General features: G+C 38.8%; 2 protein-coding genes across 2 annotated transcripts in view; one reads left to right on the top strand and one right to left on the bottom strand.

The window, feature by feature from the left end:
- Positions 1-18,933, bottom strand: part of AXDND1 (axonemal dynein light chain domain containing 1) — a 90,807-nt gene that overhangs the window by 50,366 nt on the left and 21,508 nt on the right. Inside the window, exons 10-12 of the mRNA XM_032393416.1 lie at positions 9,310-9,450; positions 8,528-8,632; positions 52-172 (exon numbers count right to left, since the gene is read on the bottom strand). Coding sequence (XP_032249307.1) covers positions 52-172; positions 8,528-8,632; positions 9,310-9,450 — 367 coding nt within the window. The remainder of the gene's footprint in view (positions 1-51; positions 173-8,527; positions 8,633-9,309; positions 9,451-18,933) is intronic.
- On the top strand, positions 16,887-17,790 carry LOC116625097 (28S ribosomal protein S35, mitochondrial-like). Its single transcript, XM_032393415.1, is given in 2 exon segments — positions 16,887-17,413; positions 17,415-17,790. Coding segments are annotated over 2 exon segments (867 nt in total). The 3' UTR covers positions 17,755-17,790.

Genomic DNA, 18,933 nt, shown 5'->3' with positions numbered 1-18,933 from the left:
ACTTTATTCAGTCAAAAAAGAAGTCTGAGTTATGATTCCAGATGAGCCAACCTTTAGGGCCAATTCATATGTGGCTGAGCTCCAGAGATCTCTTTCTGCCATTAACTGTTTAATATCACTCTCCATCCTTCCTCTTTGCAATGTGTGTAAGTCATGGTATTCTTCTACAATCCTAAAAGAAAAATTAAAAAGTATATACAGACTTTGTTTTTGAGAAGTCACATTTATTGGATAATTGTTATGATACTGGACATTTAAAAACAACAACTTTGTTCTAAAATAGGCAATTTGTTCTTTTAAAATTCATCATAAAGTAATTATGGCATAATTGCTGGTACCCAGTGAAATAGAAGAAAAAATAGTCACATTTCATGTATAAATCTTACAAAAGTCTTAAAGTAAAAAATTCAATATATTGTTCCTTGCTCTAAATGCTTTTCTTCATATTGTTTATTCACTAGAATTTTCACAACATGGTATTGCAATAGAATAACAGCAGTATATCTAATTTTAAAAATCTGAATACAAAATAGAATTAGGATTCTTTATTAAAGACACAAAGCCCAGTAATTATGAGCCACTATACTTTTAAATTATATATAATTAATATGATTTAAAGAAATTCTCTACCAACCAACTAAAGATTAAGTATAATCAAGTAAGTACCTTTTTCTTAACTATCTTTTCTTCATGTTTACCAGAACATACCTTTTCCTTCCAACTTAAACTGAAACTTAGAATTAAATTAGAATTAAAAGTGCTTCTGAGATTGAATACAAACAAAGAAGTTGTAAAGGGGTAGCATTTCACAAGCCATTTGAAACACCTCCTCCCAAGGAATATTAACTTTGCTACAAGAATTAAAGGCCCGTTACAGGAATTCAGCAAAGTGGCAGGATATAAAATCAATGCACAGAAATCAGTTGCACTTCTATACACTAACAATGAGACAGAAGAAAGAAAAATTAAGGAGTTGATCCCATTTACAATTGCACCAAAAACCATAAGACACCTAGGAATAAACCTCACCAAAGAGGCAAAGGATCTGTACTCAGAAAACTATAGAATACTCATCAAAGAAATTGAGGAAGACACAAAGAAATGGAAAAACGTTCCATGCTCATGGATTGGAAGAACAAATATTGTGGGTTTTTTTTTTTTTAAGATTTTATTTATTTGAGATTTATTTGAGAGAGAGAGCACGTGCACACAAGCATGAGCGGGGGACGTGGGGGTGGGGAGAGGCAGAGGGAGAAGCAGGCTCCCTGCTGACCAGGGAGCCTGACATGGGGCTCGATCCCAGGACCCTGGGATCATGACCTGAGCCGAAGGCAGACACTTAACCAACTGAACCACCCAGGTGCCCCAAGAACAAATATTGTTAAAATGTCTATGCTTCCCAGAGCAATCTATATATTCAATGCAATCCCTATCAAAATACCATCAAGTTTTTTTCACAGAGCTGGAACTAATAATCGTAAAATTTGTATGGAACCAGAAAAGAGCCCAAATAGCCAAAGGAATGTTGAAAAAGAAAACCAAAGCTGGTGGCATCACAATTCTGGACTTCAAGCTCTATTACGAAGCTGTCATCATCAAGACAGTATGGTACTGGCACAGAAACAGACACATAGATCAATGGAACAGAATAGAGAGCCCAGAAATGGACCCTCAACTCTATGGTCAACTCATCTTTGACAAAGCAATAAAGACTATCCAATGGAAAAAAGACAGTCTCTTCAACAAATGGTGTTGGGAAAACTGGACAGCCACATACAGGAGAAGGAAACTGAACCATTTCCTTACACCATACACAAAAATAGACTCAAAATGGTTGAAAGACCTAAATGTGAGACAGGAATCCATCAAAATCCTAGAGGAGAACACAGGCAGCAATCTCTGTGACCTTGGCCACAGCAACTTGTTGCTAGACGCGTCTCCAAAGGCAAGAGAAACAAAGGCAAAAATGAACTACTGGTAGTTCATCAAGATAAAAAGCTTTTGTACAGTAAAGGAAACAGTTGACAAAATCAAGACAACTGACAGAATGGGAGAAAATATTTGCAAATGCCTTATCAGATAAAGGGCTAGTATCCAAAATCTATAAAGAACTTATCAAACTCAACACGCAAAGAACAAATAATCCAATCAAGAAATGGGCAGAAGACATGAACAGAAATTTCTCCAAAGAAGACATCAAAATGGCCAACAGACACATGAAAAAATGCCCAACATTGGGGTGCCTGGGTGGCTCAGTCATTAGGCGTCTGCCTTCGGCTCAGGTCACGATCCCAGGGTCCTGGGATCAAGCCCCGCATTGGGCTACCTGCTCAGTGGGAAGCCTGCTTCTCCCTCTCCCACTCCCCCTGCTAGTGTTTCCTCTCTCGCTGTGTCTCTCTCTGTCAAATAAATAAATAAAATCTTTAAAAAAAAAATGCCCAACATTGCTCGGCATCAGGGAAATACTAATTAAAACCACAATGAGATACCACCTCACACTAGTCAGAATGGCTAAAATGAACAACTCAGGAAACCATAAACATTGGCGAGGATGCTGAGAAAGGGGAACCCTCCTACACTGTTGGTGGGAATGCAAGCTGGTGCAGCCACTCTAGAAAACAGTATGGAGGTTCCTCAAAAAGTTGAAAATAGAGCTACCCTATGACCCAGCAATTGTACTACTGGGTATTTACCCCAAAGATACAAATGTAGTGATCCGAAGGGGCACCTGCCTCCCAATGTTTATAGCAGCAATGTCCACAATAGCCAAACTATGGAAAGAGCCCAGATGTCCATTGACAGATGAATGGATAAAAAAGATGTGGTATAGGGGCGCCTGGGTGGCTCAGTTGGTTAAGCGACTGCCTTCGGCTCAGGTCATGATCCTGGAGTCCCAGGATCGAGTCCCGCATCGGGCTCCCTGCTCAGCGGGGGGTCTGCTTCTCCCTCTGATCCTCTTCCCTCTCATGCTCTCTGTCTCTCATTCTCTCTCTCTCAAATAAATAAACAAAATCTTAAAAACAAAAAAAAAAAGATGTGGTATATATGTATATATACAATGGACTATTATGCAGCCATCAAAAAATGAAATTTTGCCATTTGCAACAACATAGATGGAACTAGAGGGTATTATGCTAAGCGAAATAAGTCAATCAGAGAAAGACAATTATCCTATGATTTCACTCATATATGGAATTTGAGAAACAAAACAAAGGAGCATAGAGGAAGGGAGGGAAAAATAAAACAAGATGAAACCAGAGAGGGAGACAAACCATAAGAGACTGTTAATCATAGGAAACAAACTGAGGGTTGCAGAAGGGGAGTGGTTGTGGGGATGGGGTAACTGGGTGATGAACATTAAGGAGGGCATGTGATGTAATGAACACTGGCTGTTATATACAACTGATGAATCACTGAACTCTATCTCTGAAACTAATACACTATATGTTAATTAATTATATTTAAATAAATATATATATGTGTGTGTATATATATATATATATATATATTTTTTTTTTTTTTTTAAGAATTAAAGGCCTGTGACATAGAATTCTTCTAATTTTGGTGAAAGCCAAGAACCACCAGCATCAGTTCTTGAAAGGCTTCTTTTTGGAGACTTCCACGTGTCCAGAATATCTAATAAAAATTAATCACCCCAGGTGTCACATAGGTGAATACACATATGAAAATTCAACAAGTTATATACCCTTACAATTTGTACACATTACTACCTGAAAGTAAGACGCTTATTTTTTTTTTTTCCAGATAGGCTCCACACCCATCATAGAGCCCAATGCAGGACCTGAAATCACAACACCAAGATCAATACCTAAGCTGAGATCAAGAGTTGGACACTTAACTGATTGAGCCACCCAGGCACCCCAGACAGTGATTTTAAAAAGAGAATCAATGACCCTTGCTTATAATAGCAAAGGAAAAAAATTCAGAAATAACCTCATCTGATTATGATATATATGATAAATATATGATATAGCTCTATGATGAAAATGCTCTGCAACTAATTAAAGATCTTGTTGTTGTTAGTATTTTGGTACATGGGAAAATTTTTCATGTTTGTAACATGAGATAACCCAAATGGTAAAATTATATATTCAGTTTGATCTCATTTATATAAAAAATACAGGGGCGCCTGGGTGGCTCAGTCGTTAAGCATCTGCCTTCGGCTCAGGTCATGGTCCCAGGGTCCTGGGATCGAGCCCCGCATCGGGCTCCCTGCTCCGCGGGAAGCCTGCTTCTCCCTCTCCCACTCCCCCTGCTTGTGTTCCCTCTCTGGCTGTCTTTCTCTCTGTCGAATAAATAAAATCTTTAAAAAAAAAAAAAAAAAAAAATTAGTAAAAATTTCTAATCACACACACACACAAAACCCATCCTACTTCAGACTTTCTCCATTTCCTTCCCTTTCTCTCTGGTTTTAGATGTTCTTATAATGGACATTAGCACAAAAGAAGTTCTAACTTATTTTTATTAATTCATTCAACAAATATCTGTTTAGTGCCTACTATATGCCAGGCACTATTCAAAACAAAACAAAACAAAACTTTGCCCTTATAAAGTTTAGTTGGAAGAGATAATCAACAAATAAAAAACTAAAACATACAAAGTAGTGACAGTGCAATAGATAAAAATCATCAGGGAAAGGAGATTGAGAGCACAAAATATATTGTGCTTTAAATGGAGGGGGATGAGCAAAGGTCCAAAGGAAGGAGGGAGGAAGCTAGCAGCTCTCTGGGGGTGGGGAGGGAGAAGAGGATTCCAGGCCCCAAGTGGGAGCCTGTCTGGTATGTTCAAGAACAGCACAAAGGCCGCAAGTCTGAATAAAGTAGGAGAAGTCAGAGAAATCCCGGTAGGATGAGTCTTGTAAACCATTTTTTAAAAACATTGCCCTTTACTCTAAGATGGGGAGCTACTACAGAATTTTGAGCAGAGAAATGACATTATTGGAGTCAAATTTTAATAGATCATACTGAAACCACATAGAACTGTAAAGACGGATGGAAATTAAGATGGACATACTAATGTTTCAGCAAGGTTTGACTCCAAGTTGAACAAATTTTTCTCTTCCTCATTCTTGAAGCCCCCTCCCCCATTCACTTGTGCTTCTGTGGGATCCTCTGTTCCAGGAACTTGGTATGGATGTTGATACCTAGTAACCAGACTCATGGCCGGCACAAGCATCAGTCACGAGACCACCTTGAAGACATGAGGAACGTGGCTGGCAGCACATACCAGATTCCTAGTGAAACCGCCCAGAACCTGCATTTTCCTATAAAACCCTCAGCCTTTTACCCGGGGCAGGTCTGCAGTTTTGAAGGCATTAGCCTGCTCCGGCCTCCTTTGCCTGGCAAAGTAATAAAACTATTGTTCCTCTTTATCCCCAAACTCCGTCTTCGTGTCGTATTTTGGCTCCGGAGCCCAGAGGTCAGTTTTCGACAACAATCTTGGCTGGTGTGTGGAGGACAGCCTACCGCGGTGTACACGCAGAAATAAAAAGGTGACTCCGAGGTTACCGCAACACCGCAGCCAAGAGATGCAGATGGCAGGACGGAAGTGAGGAGGACTCGGCATATGTAGTGAAAGGTGACCGACTCTGCCACAGAGAAAGGTGAGATGTGAGAGAAAGAAAGGGATCAAGAAGGACTCCAAGAGTTTTGGCCCCAGAAACTGGAAGGATGGAGTTGCCATTAACTGAAATGAGATGAGTGTGGGAGAAGTAGTTTTGGGGAAAAGAACAGGAATTCGGTTTGGGAATGTTAGGCAGCTAAGAGAAGTGTTGAGGCCGTGGAATATGTAAGTCTGGAATTCAAAGAGAAGATTGAAACTGGGCGTACAAATTTGTGGAGAAGGGCGTAGATACATATTTGTGAGCTGAGAGTATACAGGTTGATGACATTGAAAGCCAGGAAACTGAAGAGATTTCATCAGTGAATATAGATACAGAAAAGATCCATGGAATGCACACTCTACCATTTAGAAATTGGTGAGGGGCGCCTGGGTGGCTCAGTCATTGAGCGTTTGCCTTTGGCACAGGTCATGATCCCAGCGTCCTGGGATCGGGCCCCGCATCGGACTCCCTGCTCTGTGGGGAGCCCACTTCTCCCTCCCACTCCCCCTGCGTGTGTTCTCTCTCTGGCTGTGTCTCTCTCTGTCAAATAAATAAATAAAATCTTAAAAAAAAAATAGAAATTGGTGAAAAGAAAAGGAATCTGCAAGGGATATCAGTAAGAAAGAGCAGATAGTAAAGGAGGAGGAAACTAGGAGAGTGTGATATACTGAAAGACATTGCTTCATGCAAGAGCAAGTGATGAGTTCTGATAAATGCGGCCGGTAAGTCAAGTTAAAGGAGAATTGAGAAGCGAACTTTAGATTTAGCAACATGAAAGTCACTGGTGACTTTGACAAGTGCACTTTGGTCGGGTGGGGGGAGTGAAAGCCTGATTGGAGTGGGTTCAAGTGACAAAGAGAGGACCAGGAGTAGACAATGAATATGACAACTTTTTGAAGAAGATTACTATAAGCAGCGGGGGTGGGGAGGAAATACGGCCAGAGCTAGAAGGGGATACGCATGCGGTCCTAAGAGACTTAGGAGTCTTTTTGTTTTTTGGCTGTTTTTGAGATGGGAGTACTTATAGCATATTTGTATACTAATGGGACTAATCAGGAAAAGAGGGAAAAATTGATATGGGAGAAATAGGGAATATTTGCTGAAAATATCTTGAGTAGGTATGAGATGATGGAATAGTACACAAATGGGAAGATTGGCCTTAGAAAGAAAGAGACAATTGGTCCACAGTAAAAGATGGGCATGAGTATCAGATGAGCACAGATGCAGGCAGGTGGGTAGATGTAGGGGTGAGAGCTGGAGTTCTCTTCCGTTTACTTCTGCTTTTTAGAAAGAAAGGTCATCAGCTCAGAAAAAGGATGGAGAGATACTATTAGAGGAATGAGGATAGAAGACAAAGTATAGAATAGTTTTCTGCTAAGACAAGAAGGGTGAATCATCTACAGAAAACAGTAGTATATTCAGTGCACAAAAAATGATCAAGGTACCCTTCTCATTCTAGTAAGGAATAAAATAGAATAAAAGTAAGATATCTCTGAATTTAGATTTTGTATACATTTGTGTTTTTCTTGACATTTTAAAAAAATACAGTTACTCTTCAACACATTTTTTAAAAAAGCAGAAGACTATGCTGAATTAAAAGGATCATAAAACAGGGTACATGTGTGGCCCTAGATTGGATACTTGTTTGGACAACCCAATGTAAAATACATTTTGGGAATAATTGGGAAAATTTGAATATGACCTGGGTAATTTGTGAAGTGAAACTTTACTGAAACAGGTAGAGACTGTTGACTGAAAAAAAAAAAAACAGGCTGTATAACAGTATATACAGTACAATTTAAAACAATGCATGTGTGCACATATACATAGGGAAAAAAGGATATACACTAAGGCATGTATAGCAGTAATCTATGGGTGGTGAAACGGATATTTTTAATTCATTTTTGCTTGTTTGTATTTTCTACTTACAAGGCACATATAATGCTTCTATGATAGTATATTATTTTTAATCAATTAAATAAGAAAAATTAAAAATACAATCAGATATGTCATTTGATATATACCCAAGAGCTTCCTAGTAATTATAACTCTAACTGAAAATGAAATAGAATAAAGGTCAGCAAATTACAGCCTGTGGGTTTACAACCCACCACTTGTGTTTTGTATAGAACATAAGCTAAGAATTTTAGATTTTTAGTTTTTTACATATTTTACTTTTTATATTTTTAATGGTTAAAAAAGCAATAGGATAACAATATTTTGTGACACGTGAAAATGTTTATACCTTCAAATTTCAGTGTCAATAAATAAAGTTTTATTGGAACACAGCCATGTTCTGGTATTGCCCTTGCCTTCTTTTACACTACAGTAGCACACATTACAAAGGCAGAGTTGATTGATAGTTGCATCAGAAACCACATCTTACCACCTGACCCTTCACAGGAAAAGTTTGCTAACCCCTAAAATAGGATAAAAGCATTAGGATCGTAGTGGATTTATTAAAATCTAAAAAAGAACTAGACTCACACTACTAATTAGGAAAACACAAACAAAAACCAGATACCTTTTCATACCCATCAGACTGATAAAAGATATGGACAAAAGGGAAATCTCATACACTGATGAGAGGATATACTGGTCCGACTACTTTGTAGAGCATTTGGCAACATCCTGGCAAGACAAGGCCATGCATGGCCTATGACCCAGTAACTCCACTTCTAGGGATACACCCCTGGAAAATTCACACAAGAAGACATTTATGAGATGTGTATTAAACAGTGCCCGGAGGAGTTAATAAATATGTTTATTAAAAGTTTCTTGTACATATATTAACTCCTCCAGGCACTGTTGTAATAAAAAACTTCAAATGTTTCTATAAAATTTTGTTTCTTCAAATAAGGTGTGAAGCACGTATGACATAATGGCTAACATCTGGTAACTCACCTAGCATTCTTTTCAGCATCTAAAAGAGCTTGTGCCAAATCCTTGTGGGCTTTCTCTGCTTCCTTTGTTAATTTCATATCATGAGCCCGAACCAGACACAGCTCCCTGAAATAAAGCAAAGAAATTTTATATTCATAGTTGAAGAGTTCCAAAAAGTTTCTACCCAGAAAATCCGATTTATACTCAGGAATCTTCTCAGTTATGTGTAAATCTCTTCCTAGTTTTTATACCTTATAAGCCAAATCAAGAAATCTAGTGTCCATTTGGATGGAATTCTGTCAGGCTTGGCAATGGAATCTGGTTGGCTAGAAAGGGCAGAAAGATGATGTGAGAGATCTCTCGAATAGAGAGAAGGCAGATGCTAACAGGCAAGGCCAGCAGGCTGCTCTATCCTACCCTCTGACATGCCTATCTTACCCTCTTCATTCTTGCCACGAATCATCTTGGCACAGATTAGAGCATCACTAACCTTGATTGCTATATAACACTTATCCTCTTTGGGATTTAAACCTTAATATCCGTAATCATGGCACTACTCTGTAAACATGACTAAGATCAACATCTCAGTCCTAGAAGGAGAACAGGAATCGCTTCCCTATCAAACATACACGGAGCCCTAGTTTCGTGTTAACCTGTGTAACCCAGTCCTTTCTGTCTCTTCCTAAACCCCCAAAAAGAAAAAGAGTCCTCACTTTTAACCATTCTACTTTTCCTGTTTTTTCTTCTCTTTAGAGTCACAGTTTTGACTTGTGTTTTGTATTTAAGATAATCACAGATTTTACCTGGTCAGTTCTTCAATAACATTCTTAAAATTGTACAGTTCTTCTAAAATGCGCTGGTCCATCATTCGCTGAGTTACCAAGTCTTTGTAGAAATCAATCATCTGCCGGGCAATTTGGTCAAGCATTTGTACATACCGCTCTCTGCATGAGAAAGAAAACAAGGTTATCATGCAAAAAAAAAAAAAGAAAGAAAAGGAAAAAAGAGCGAGAAAATATATGAAAGAAAAAGTAATGTTAGGGAAAGAAATAGTAGATACTCATAAAAGATATGCAAGATGAACAAGATAGGAAAAGAAAGGAATCTAATATGTATATTCCTGCCATGCTCACGCAAGCAAAAGAACTGTGGAGGATTTTAACCAGAGTCATAATCATTTGGAATATAATGTCTGAGATGTAAAACAAAATGAGGACTTCTTTTATTTCTTCTTCTAAATTATAAATTCTATGAGGATAGAAACCATGTCTTATGTATTTATATAGAATGGGATTTTTTATAATAGTTGAATTCATGAATAAAGCCATTTTTCTCAAGTTGTTTAAACCCAAAAAGACACCAACTGTTCAAAAATGAATAAAGACCCTAAATTCAAAGAAGTCATTTCTTTCAGTCTGAATAAAACCAAATATTTGGAAGTGATCACAAATGATAAATTACAAATACCATACTGAGCAGCATTTGTATTAAAATTGATCCTGGTGTTATATCCTAAGCCTGAGACCACTGAATTATAATATCTTTGAGTTGGAATCGTCATTTAGTTTTTTTTTTTTTTTAAAGATTTTATTTATTTATTTGTTAGAGAGAGAGAGTGCAAGCAGGGGGAGCTGCAGGCAGAGGGAGAGGGAGAAGCAGGCTCCCCACCAAGGAGGGAGCCTGACACGGGGCTGGATCCCAGGACTCTGGTATCATGACCTGAGCCAAAGGCAGACGCTTAACCATCTGAGCCACCCAGGCGCCCCTGGTCATTTAGTTTAATCTCTCACCCATAACAGAAAGAATTACCCAGACCTTGCTTAAACGCCTAGAATTACAGAGAGTTTATCAGTTTGGTATGTAGTTCATACACTAGGAAGTATCAATTCTTTAAGACTTCCCTCCTGGAAATACAAGGACAAAATACTCTGAAGGGTCTTCTTATTACAATACAACTAGATCCATGACAGAGCATACTTTCTGAAGCATTACTGGGCTTGCAGGAAAACAACAGAAGTCTCTAGGGGCGACAAACAAAAACAATAAATAAGATACAATATACTAAGAATGGAGTGGGAAATGGTAATCAGTATTCACCAGGCAAACCCAAGGTCATGGTTGCCCCAGTGAAAATAACAACATTGGGCAGAAAGGGTAAGATGGCAGAGTAGGAAGATTCTGAACTCACATCCTCCCCTGGACACACCAAGGCTGCAATTACGTACAGTACACCTTACTCTAAGACTAGAACACTAGCAGAACAGTACTTCCACAGCCAAAGATATAAATAAAAATCTACATGAAGAAGGGTAGGAGGGGCAGAGATGCAATCAAGAACTAAACCCCTGATGCAGAGACCCACAAGCAGGAGGGATATCACAGGTGTGGAGGTTCCACACTGAAGAGCAAGGGGTTCAAGCCCCACACTGGGCAACCCTTGCCCTGGGGATCTGCACTGGGAAGATGAGCTCCCATAACATCTGGCTTTGAAAATCAGCAGGGCTTACTCCAGGGGAGCCAGAGGGTTATAGGAACCGAGATTCTGTTCTTAAAGGGCTGCCACATAGTAACCCTCACTCTGAGACCCAACACAAAGGCAGCAGTTTGAAAAGCACCTGGGCTGGAGTGAAGGAGATTTACTGACAAATTTTAGGGTGTGTGATGGAGGGACAGGGATCTATAGGAAATTTCTCCAGGAAAAAAAGTGCTGGTAAGCACTATTTATTTATTTATTTATTTATTTATTTATTTAGCCTTCCTTCAGCCTAGATGGCCTAACACTGGTGGATGCCAGTTCTGACACTCTCCATTTACCTTGTTTGCACCTATGGACCCATCCCAGCATCCCCTTGCAGACCCATCCTGCCCAACCTGCCCACCCTGGCAACTGTGTCTTCCAAAGCCTCTAGTGTCCTGTCATGCCCAGCAGGTAGCCTCAGCTAGGACAGACACTCCTCCAGAGTGACTCCTGCCCTGCCCCTGCTCTCATGCATGACACGTGCTCTCTCTCAAATAAATAAATAAATAAATCAGACAGTTAAATACAAAGGGTGTTATATATAAACCTCATGGTAACCACAGGTCATGATCTCAGGGTCATGAGATTGAGCCCCGTGTCAGGCTCTGTGCTGGGCATGAAGCCTGCCTAAGATTCTCTCTCTCCCTCTCCCTCTGCCCCTCCCCTGCACAGATGCACATGCACACTCTCTCTTAAATAAATAAATAAATAAATAGACTGTTAAATACATAGGGTGTTATAGATAAACCTCATGATAACCACAAACCAAAAACCTATAACAAATACACAAGAAATCAGAAAGAGAAAGGAATCCAAGCATAATACTAAAAAAAATCATCAAATCGCCAGAGAAGAAAGGGACAGAGAAGAATTATAAAAAGAACCAGAGGGGTGCCTGGCTGGCTCAGTCAGTAAGCATGCAACTCTTGATCTTGGGGTTGTAAGTTCAAGCCTCATGTTAAGTATGGAAATAAAAATAAAATCTTAAAAAAACAAAGAACCGGGATGCCTGGGTGGTTCAGTCGGTTAAGCATCTGCCTTTGGCTCGGGTCATGATCCCAGGGTCCTGGGATTGAGTCCCATATAGGGCTCCTTGCTCACCAGGGAATCTGCTTCTCCCTCTGCCTGCCTCTCTCACTCTCTCATTCTCTCTGACAAATAAATAAAATATTAAAAAAAAAAAAAGAACCAGAAACAATCAACAAAATTGCAGTAAGTATAAACTTATCAATAATTAATTTAAATGTAAATGGACTAAAGGTCAAAAGACATAAGGTAATTAAATGGATAAAAATAAATAAGATTCCTATATGCTGCCTACAAGAGACTCACTTTAAATATAAAGACATATGCAAAATGAGTGAAGGGATAGAAAACCATATTCCATGCAAATGGAAATAAAAAACCTGGGGTAGCAATAATTATATCGCACAAAATAGACTTTAGAACAACAAACATAACAAGAGACAAAGAACAGCATTACATAATGATAAAGGGGATACAGCAATTTATTTACCAACAAATTCAACAACCTAGAAGAAATGGATAAATTCCTAAAAACATACAATCTTCCCAGAATGAATCAGGAAGAAATAGAAAATCTAAACAGATGAATTACTAGTAATTAAATTGAATCAATAAACAAAAAACTCTCAAAACCAACAGAAGTCAGGACCAGACTGCTACAAATGTAAATTCTACCAAACATTTAAAGAAGACTTAATATCTATTCTCAAACTATTCCAAAAAACAGAAAAGGAAGAATTGTTTCAAATTCATTCTATAAGGACAGCACTACCCTGATAGCAAAACCAAAGACACCGCAAAAAAAAGGAAGGGAAGGGAAGGGAAGGGAAGGGAGGAAAAGAAAAGAAAATTAGAAGCCAATATCCCTAATGAACAAAGATGCAAAAATCCTCAACAAAATATTAGCAAACTGAATTCAATAATACATTTAAAGGATCATTCACCACAATCAACTGCAATTTATTCCAAGGATGCAAGGATGGGTCAATACCCACAAATCAGTGTGATACACCACATTAACAAAATGGAGAATAAAAACCATATGGTCATCTCATTAAATGCAGAAAAATCATTTGGCAAATTCAACATCCATTCATGATAAAAACCCTCAACAAAGTGATACAGAGGGAACAAAACTCAATATAATAATGGCTACCTGTGACAAACCCACAGCTAACATAGTCAGTGGTGAAAAGGTGAAAGCTTTTCTTTAAGATCAGTAACAAGACAAGTGTGTTTACTCTTGCCACTTTTATTCAACACAGTACTAGAAGTCCTAGCCACAGCAATAGACAAGAAACAAAAATAAAAGGCAACCAAATTAGTAAGGAAGAAATAAAATTCACTATTTGCAGATGACATAATACTATATATAGAAAACCCTAAAGACTCCACCAAAAAACTATTAGAATAAATGAATTCAGTAAATTTGCAGGATATAAAATTAATATACAGAAATATGTTGTTTTTATATACTAATAAGCTAGCAGAAAGAGAAATTAAGAAAACAATCCCATTTACAATTGCACCAAAAATAATAAAATACCTAGGAATAAATTTTACCAAGGAGGTGGAAGACCTATACTCTGAAAACTACAAGATATTGATGAAAGAAATTAAAGGTAACATAAACAAATTGAAAGATATACCCTGCTCATGGATTGAAAGAATTAATATCATTAAAATGTCCACACTGGGGCGCCTGGGTGTCTCAGTCATTGGGCGTCTGCCTTCGGCTCAGGTAATGATCCCAGGGTCCTGGGATCGAGCCCCGCATTGGGCTCCCTGCTCGGCGGGAGGTCTGCTTCTCCCTCTCCCACTCCTCCTGCTTGTGTTCCCTCTCTCACTGTGTCTTTCTCTGTCAAATAAATAAATAAAACCTTTAAAAATAAATAAAATAAAATAAAATGTCCATACTGCCCAAAGCAATCTACAGGTTCAATGAAATTTCTATCAAAATACTAACAACAGGGGCTCCTGGGTGGCTAAGTCGTTAGGCATCTGCCTTCAGCTCAGGTCATGATCCCAGGGTCCTTGGATCGAGCCCTGCGTTGGGCTCCCTGCTCAGCGGAGCCTGCTTCTCCCTCTCCCACTCTCCCTGTTTGTGTTCCCTCTCTCGCTGTGTCTCTCTCTGTCAAATAAATAAAATCTTTTTAAAAATGCTAACAACGTTTTTTACAGAACTAGAATTATCCTAAATTCATATGGAACCTTGAAGGACCCTGAATAGCCAAAGCAATCTTGAGAAAGCAGAACAAAGCTGAAGGTATCACACTCCCAGATTTCAAACTATACTACAGTTCATTGGTAATCAGAACAGTGTGGTACTAGCACAAAAATAGACACAAAGATCAATGGAATAAAACAGAGAGCCCAGAAATAAACCCACATTTATACAGTCAATTAATCTATGACAAAGGAAGCAAGATTATACAATGGGGAAAAGACAGTCTCTTTGTTAAATAGTATTGAGAAAACTGGACAAACATAAGCAAAGGAATGAAAGTAGACCACTTTCTTATACCATATACAAAAATAAAGTCAAAATGGATTAAAGACTTAAATGTGAGCCCTAAAACCATAAAACTCCTAAAAAAAAAAAAAAAATAGGCCATAATCTCTCTGACATCAGTCTTAGCAATATTTGTTTGGATCTATCTCTTCAGGAAAAGCAACAAAAGCAAAAATAAACAAGTGGGACTATACCAAAATAAAAAGCTTTTGCACAGTGACAGAAACCATCAATGAAACAAAAGACAATCTACTGAATGGGAGATATTTGCAAATGACATACCCAGTAAGGAGCTATTATCCAAAATATATAGAGAAATCATACAACTTAACACCAATAAAATAATCTGATTTTAAAATGGGCAGAAGGGGCGCCTGGCTGGCTCAGTCAGTAAAGCATCTGCCTTCAGCTCAGGTCATGATCCCAGGGTCCTGGAATCCAGCCCTGCATCAGGCTCCCTGCTCTCGGGGAGCCTGCTTCTCCCTCCCCTCCCCGCTCGTGTGCTCGTGCACGTGCTCTCTCTCTCAAATAAATAAATAAATCTTTAAAAATAAATAAATAAAAATAAATAAAAATGGGCAGAAGACATGAATAAACCCTTTTCCAAAAAATACATACAGATGGCCAACAAGCACATGAAAAGATGTTCAACATCACTAAATTATCAGGGAAATGCACATCAAAACCACAATGAGATATCACCTCACACCTGTCAGAATGGCTAAAATCAAAAAGACCCAAAATAACAAGTGTTGGTGTGGATGTGGAGAAAAAGGAACCTTCGTGCCCTGTTGGGGAGAATGTAAATTGGTGCAGCACTATGAAAATAATATGGAGGTTCCTCAAAAAATTAAAAATAAAAATACCAGATGATTTGGTAATTCCACTTCTGAGTATTTACCTGAAGAACATGCAAACACTAATTTGAAAAGATATATGTGCTCTTATGTTTATCGCAGCAGTATTTACAGTAACCAAAATACAGAAGCAACCTAAGTATCCATCAATAAATGAATGGATACAACAGAATATTATTCAGTCAATAAAAAAAGAAATCTTGCTATTTGTGATATGACTAGACCTAAAGGGTATTATGCTAAGTGACATAAGTCAGACAGAGAAAGACAAATACCATTTGACTTCACTTATATGTAGAATCTAAAAAACAAAACAAAGAAAACAGAAACAGACTCATAAATACAGAGAACAAATTGATGGTTGCCAGAGGGGAAGGTGTAAAGGGCTAGGCAAAACAGTTGAAGGGGACTAAGAGGTATAAACTCCCAGTTATACAATAAATCATGAGGATGTAAAGTACAGCATAGGGAATATAGTCAAAAATATTGTATTAACTTTATGGTGACTTATCATGGAGAATATCTCATAATGTACATAGTGTCAAATCACTATGTTGTACATCTGACACTAATATAATATTGTAGTCAACTATACTTCAATTAAAAATAAATAAATTTTTTAAAAAGACCAACACTGATGGGTACCTGGGTGGCCCAGTTGGTTAAGCTGCCTTCAGCTCAGGTCATGATCCCAGGGTCCTGGGATCAAGCCGTGCATCCAGGCTCCCAGGGAGTCTGTTTCTCCCTCTCCCTCTCTCTCTGCCCCTCCCACCCCCACTTGTGCTCTCTCTGTCAAATAAATATTTGTACAGAGAGGGGGCGCCTGGGTGGCTCAGTCCTTAAGTGTCTGCCTTCGGCTCAGGTCATGATCCTGGGGTCCTGGGATCGGGCTCCCCTGCTTGTGTTCCTGCTCTCACTATCTCTCTCTCTCTGTCAAATGAATAAATAAAATCTTTAAAAATATATATTTGTACGGAGAGAGTACAAATATTTGTACAAAAGTACAAATAAATCTTTGACAGAGAGGGAGCATAGCAGGTGGAGCGGGAGAGGGAGAAGCAGGCTCCCCACCAAGCAAGGAGCCCAATGTGGGGCTTGATCCCAGGACCCTGGAATCACGATCTGAGCCAAAGGCTGGTGCCTAACTGACTGAGCCACCCAGGCGCCCAATAAATAAAAAAAAAAAAACCAACACTGGGTCCAAGACTAAGCCTTGGACCAGCTTCAAAGTAGGAGACCTGAGTATTGAACTACTGCATGAAGCCAGGATTCCAGAAGGAAGAAAATGCAAATCCTCTCTTCAGGAAGCATCCATGATTTACAGCCTGAGGATTTCATGATTAAGATTAGCCAAATGTTACCTATAAAAGCAAATACTGCAAAATACTCATCTAAATAAATCATCACACAGACCCGCCCCTGACTCCCGACTGTGCTTGTCCCATCCGCCTTGCCGTCTTTGCAGCCATGGCGGCCGCTGCGCTCCCCGCATGGCTGGCCCTGCCACCAGGGCCCAGGACCCCGCGTGCCTTCTGTACCTCTGTGTCTCTGGCCACCCGCTCTGCGATACCAAGCCCGCGTACAGCAGACAGAACATCCAGATATGAAAGACCACTGAGAAGAAAGGCACTACCTCCTAGGACAGAGAAAATGACCATTGACCAAGACTGGCCTAGTGTTGATCCTGTTGCAGCACCATTTAAACCGTCTGCTGTACCTCTTCCCATTCGAATGGGTTATCCAGTAAAAAGGGGGGTGCCCAAGGCAAAGGAGGGAAATCTAGAACTTTTAAAGATACCCAATTATCTGCATTTAACTCCTGTAGCAATTAAAAAGCACTGTGAAGCTCTTAAAGATTTCTGCACTGAGTGGCCAGCTGCACTGGACAGTGATGAGAAATGCGAGAAGCATTTTCCCATTGAAATTGACACAACTGATTATGTTTCAGCCGCACCATCTATTCGAAACCCCAAAGCACGAGTAGTAACCTTAAGGGTGCCCTTTAAAGAGACAGAATTATGATTATGCAATGTATCTGCTAACAGTTTTATACCATGAGTCTTGGAAAACCAAAGAACGGGAGAAAGATAAGACTGAAGCAGACATGGAAGAGTATGTATGGAACAATAGCTCCTCTGAAAAAAATATCCTGGAAACACTTCTCCAAATGAAAGTTGCTGAGAAAAATCTGGAAGTAAATAAAGAAGAGCTCCTTGCTACAAAAGAAGTTGAAGAATACAAAAAGTCTGTTGTTAGTCTTAAGAACGAGGGGGACAATGAAAATACCCTTTCTCAGTACAAAGAATCAGTGAAGAAACTATTAAATCTAATGTGATTTATTTAGAAAAATCTCCTTGATTTGTTAATTTTATGATATATCTGTAATCATTATCTCATTTTATATAAATTTGAAAAATTTGCCAATAAATAAATAAATCATCACAAATGAGACTCAGAGGAAACAACAAACAGTAATTTTAGACACTAATAGTCTTCATATATTAGAAGTATGAGATTTAAAATATAAAACTATACACAAAATGTATGAGAAATGAAAGACTGAATCTATAAATGAATAAGCAATATAAAGCATATTAACTATGATAAGACAGATATGGAAACAAACCAACAGAAAACTCGTAGGTGAGAAGTATAATTACTGAATTATAAAACTCAAAAGATGGGTTTTAGAATAGATGCAGCTAAAGAGATTTTTTTTTAATTTATTTATTTAATTGAGAGAGAGAGAGAGAGAGACAGCGTGAGAGGGAACACAAGCATGGGGAGTGGGAGAGGGAGAAGCAGGCTTCCGGCCGAGCAGGGAGCCCGATGCAGGGCTCGATCCCAGAACCCTGGGATCATGACCTGAGCTGAAGGCAGTCACTTAACCAACTGAGCCACCCAGGCGCCCCAGCTAAAGAGATTATTAATGTCTTCAAAAAACCACCTAGAATGCAGCACAGAGACAAGGAGATGGAAATGAGGAAAAAGAGATTAAGAGACAAAAAGCATAGGATGACAATGTCTAATATAAATCTAATCAGAGTTCCAGAAAGAGAAAATGGAAAACAGACATTTTTCAAAGAGATCACCATTGATAATTTTCGAAAACTTATCAAGGACATTAATCTATATATAGCATTGTGGTATAGATATAGGTATAGGAAAAATAAAAAGAAATCCAGAGGAACTAAATGTACTCTCCTGCATGAACAATAACAACAACAAAAAGACAAAGTATGTGGAACAATTTTCAAGACACGTGTGACACAAAAATTTTAAAGACACTGGATATAAGGCAATGAAAGAAAGTAATCACTGGGAGGCCAGAAGTAAATAAAGTAAGCCCTATGATTGCTCCAAGTTTTGGCCTTGAAAGGCCAAAGCACAAGGACAAAGAAACCCAGGAGAAGCCCAGTGGATTCCCTGAGTTAAGGAGACAGAGCTAAGAGTCTAGGGAGAGGAAAGAAGACAGGGTACCAGAGAGAAAAGAGCTGTACAGAAAATCCCCTAG

Source organism: Phoca vitulina, unplaced genomic scaffold, assembly GCF_004348235.1.
Source record: "Phoca vitulina isolate PV1807 unplaced genomic scaffold, GSC_HSeal_1.0 scaffold73, whole genome shotgun sequence".
Taxonomy (NCBI): domain Eukaryota; kingdom Metazoa; phylum Chordata; class Mammalia; order Carnivora; family Phocidae; genus Phoca; species Phoca vitulina.
Note: the sequence above shows the minus strand (reverse complement) of the source record. Positions and strands in the feature narration are given on the sequence as shown.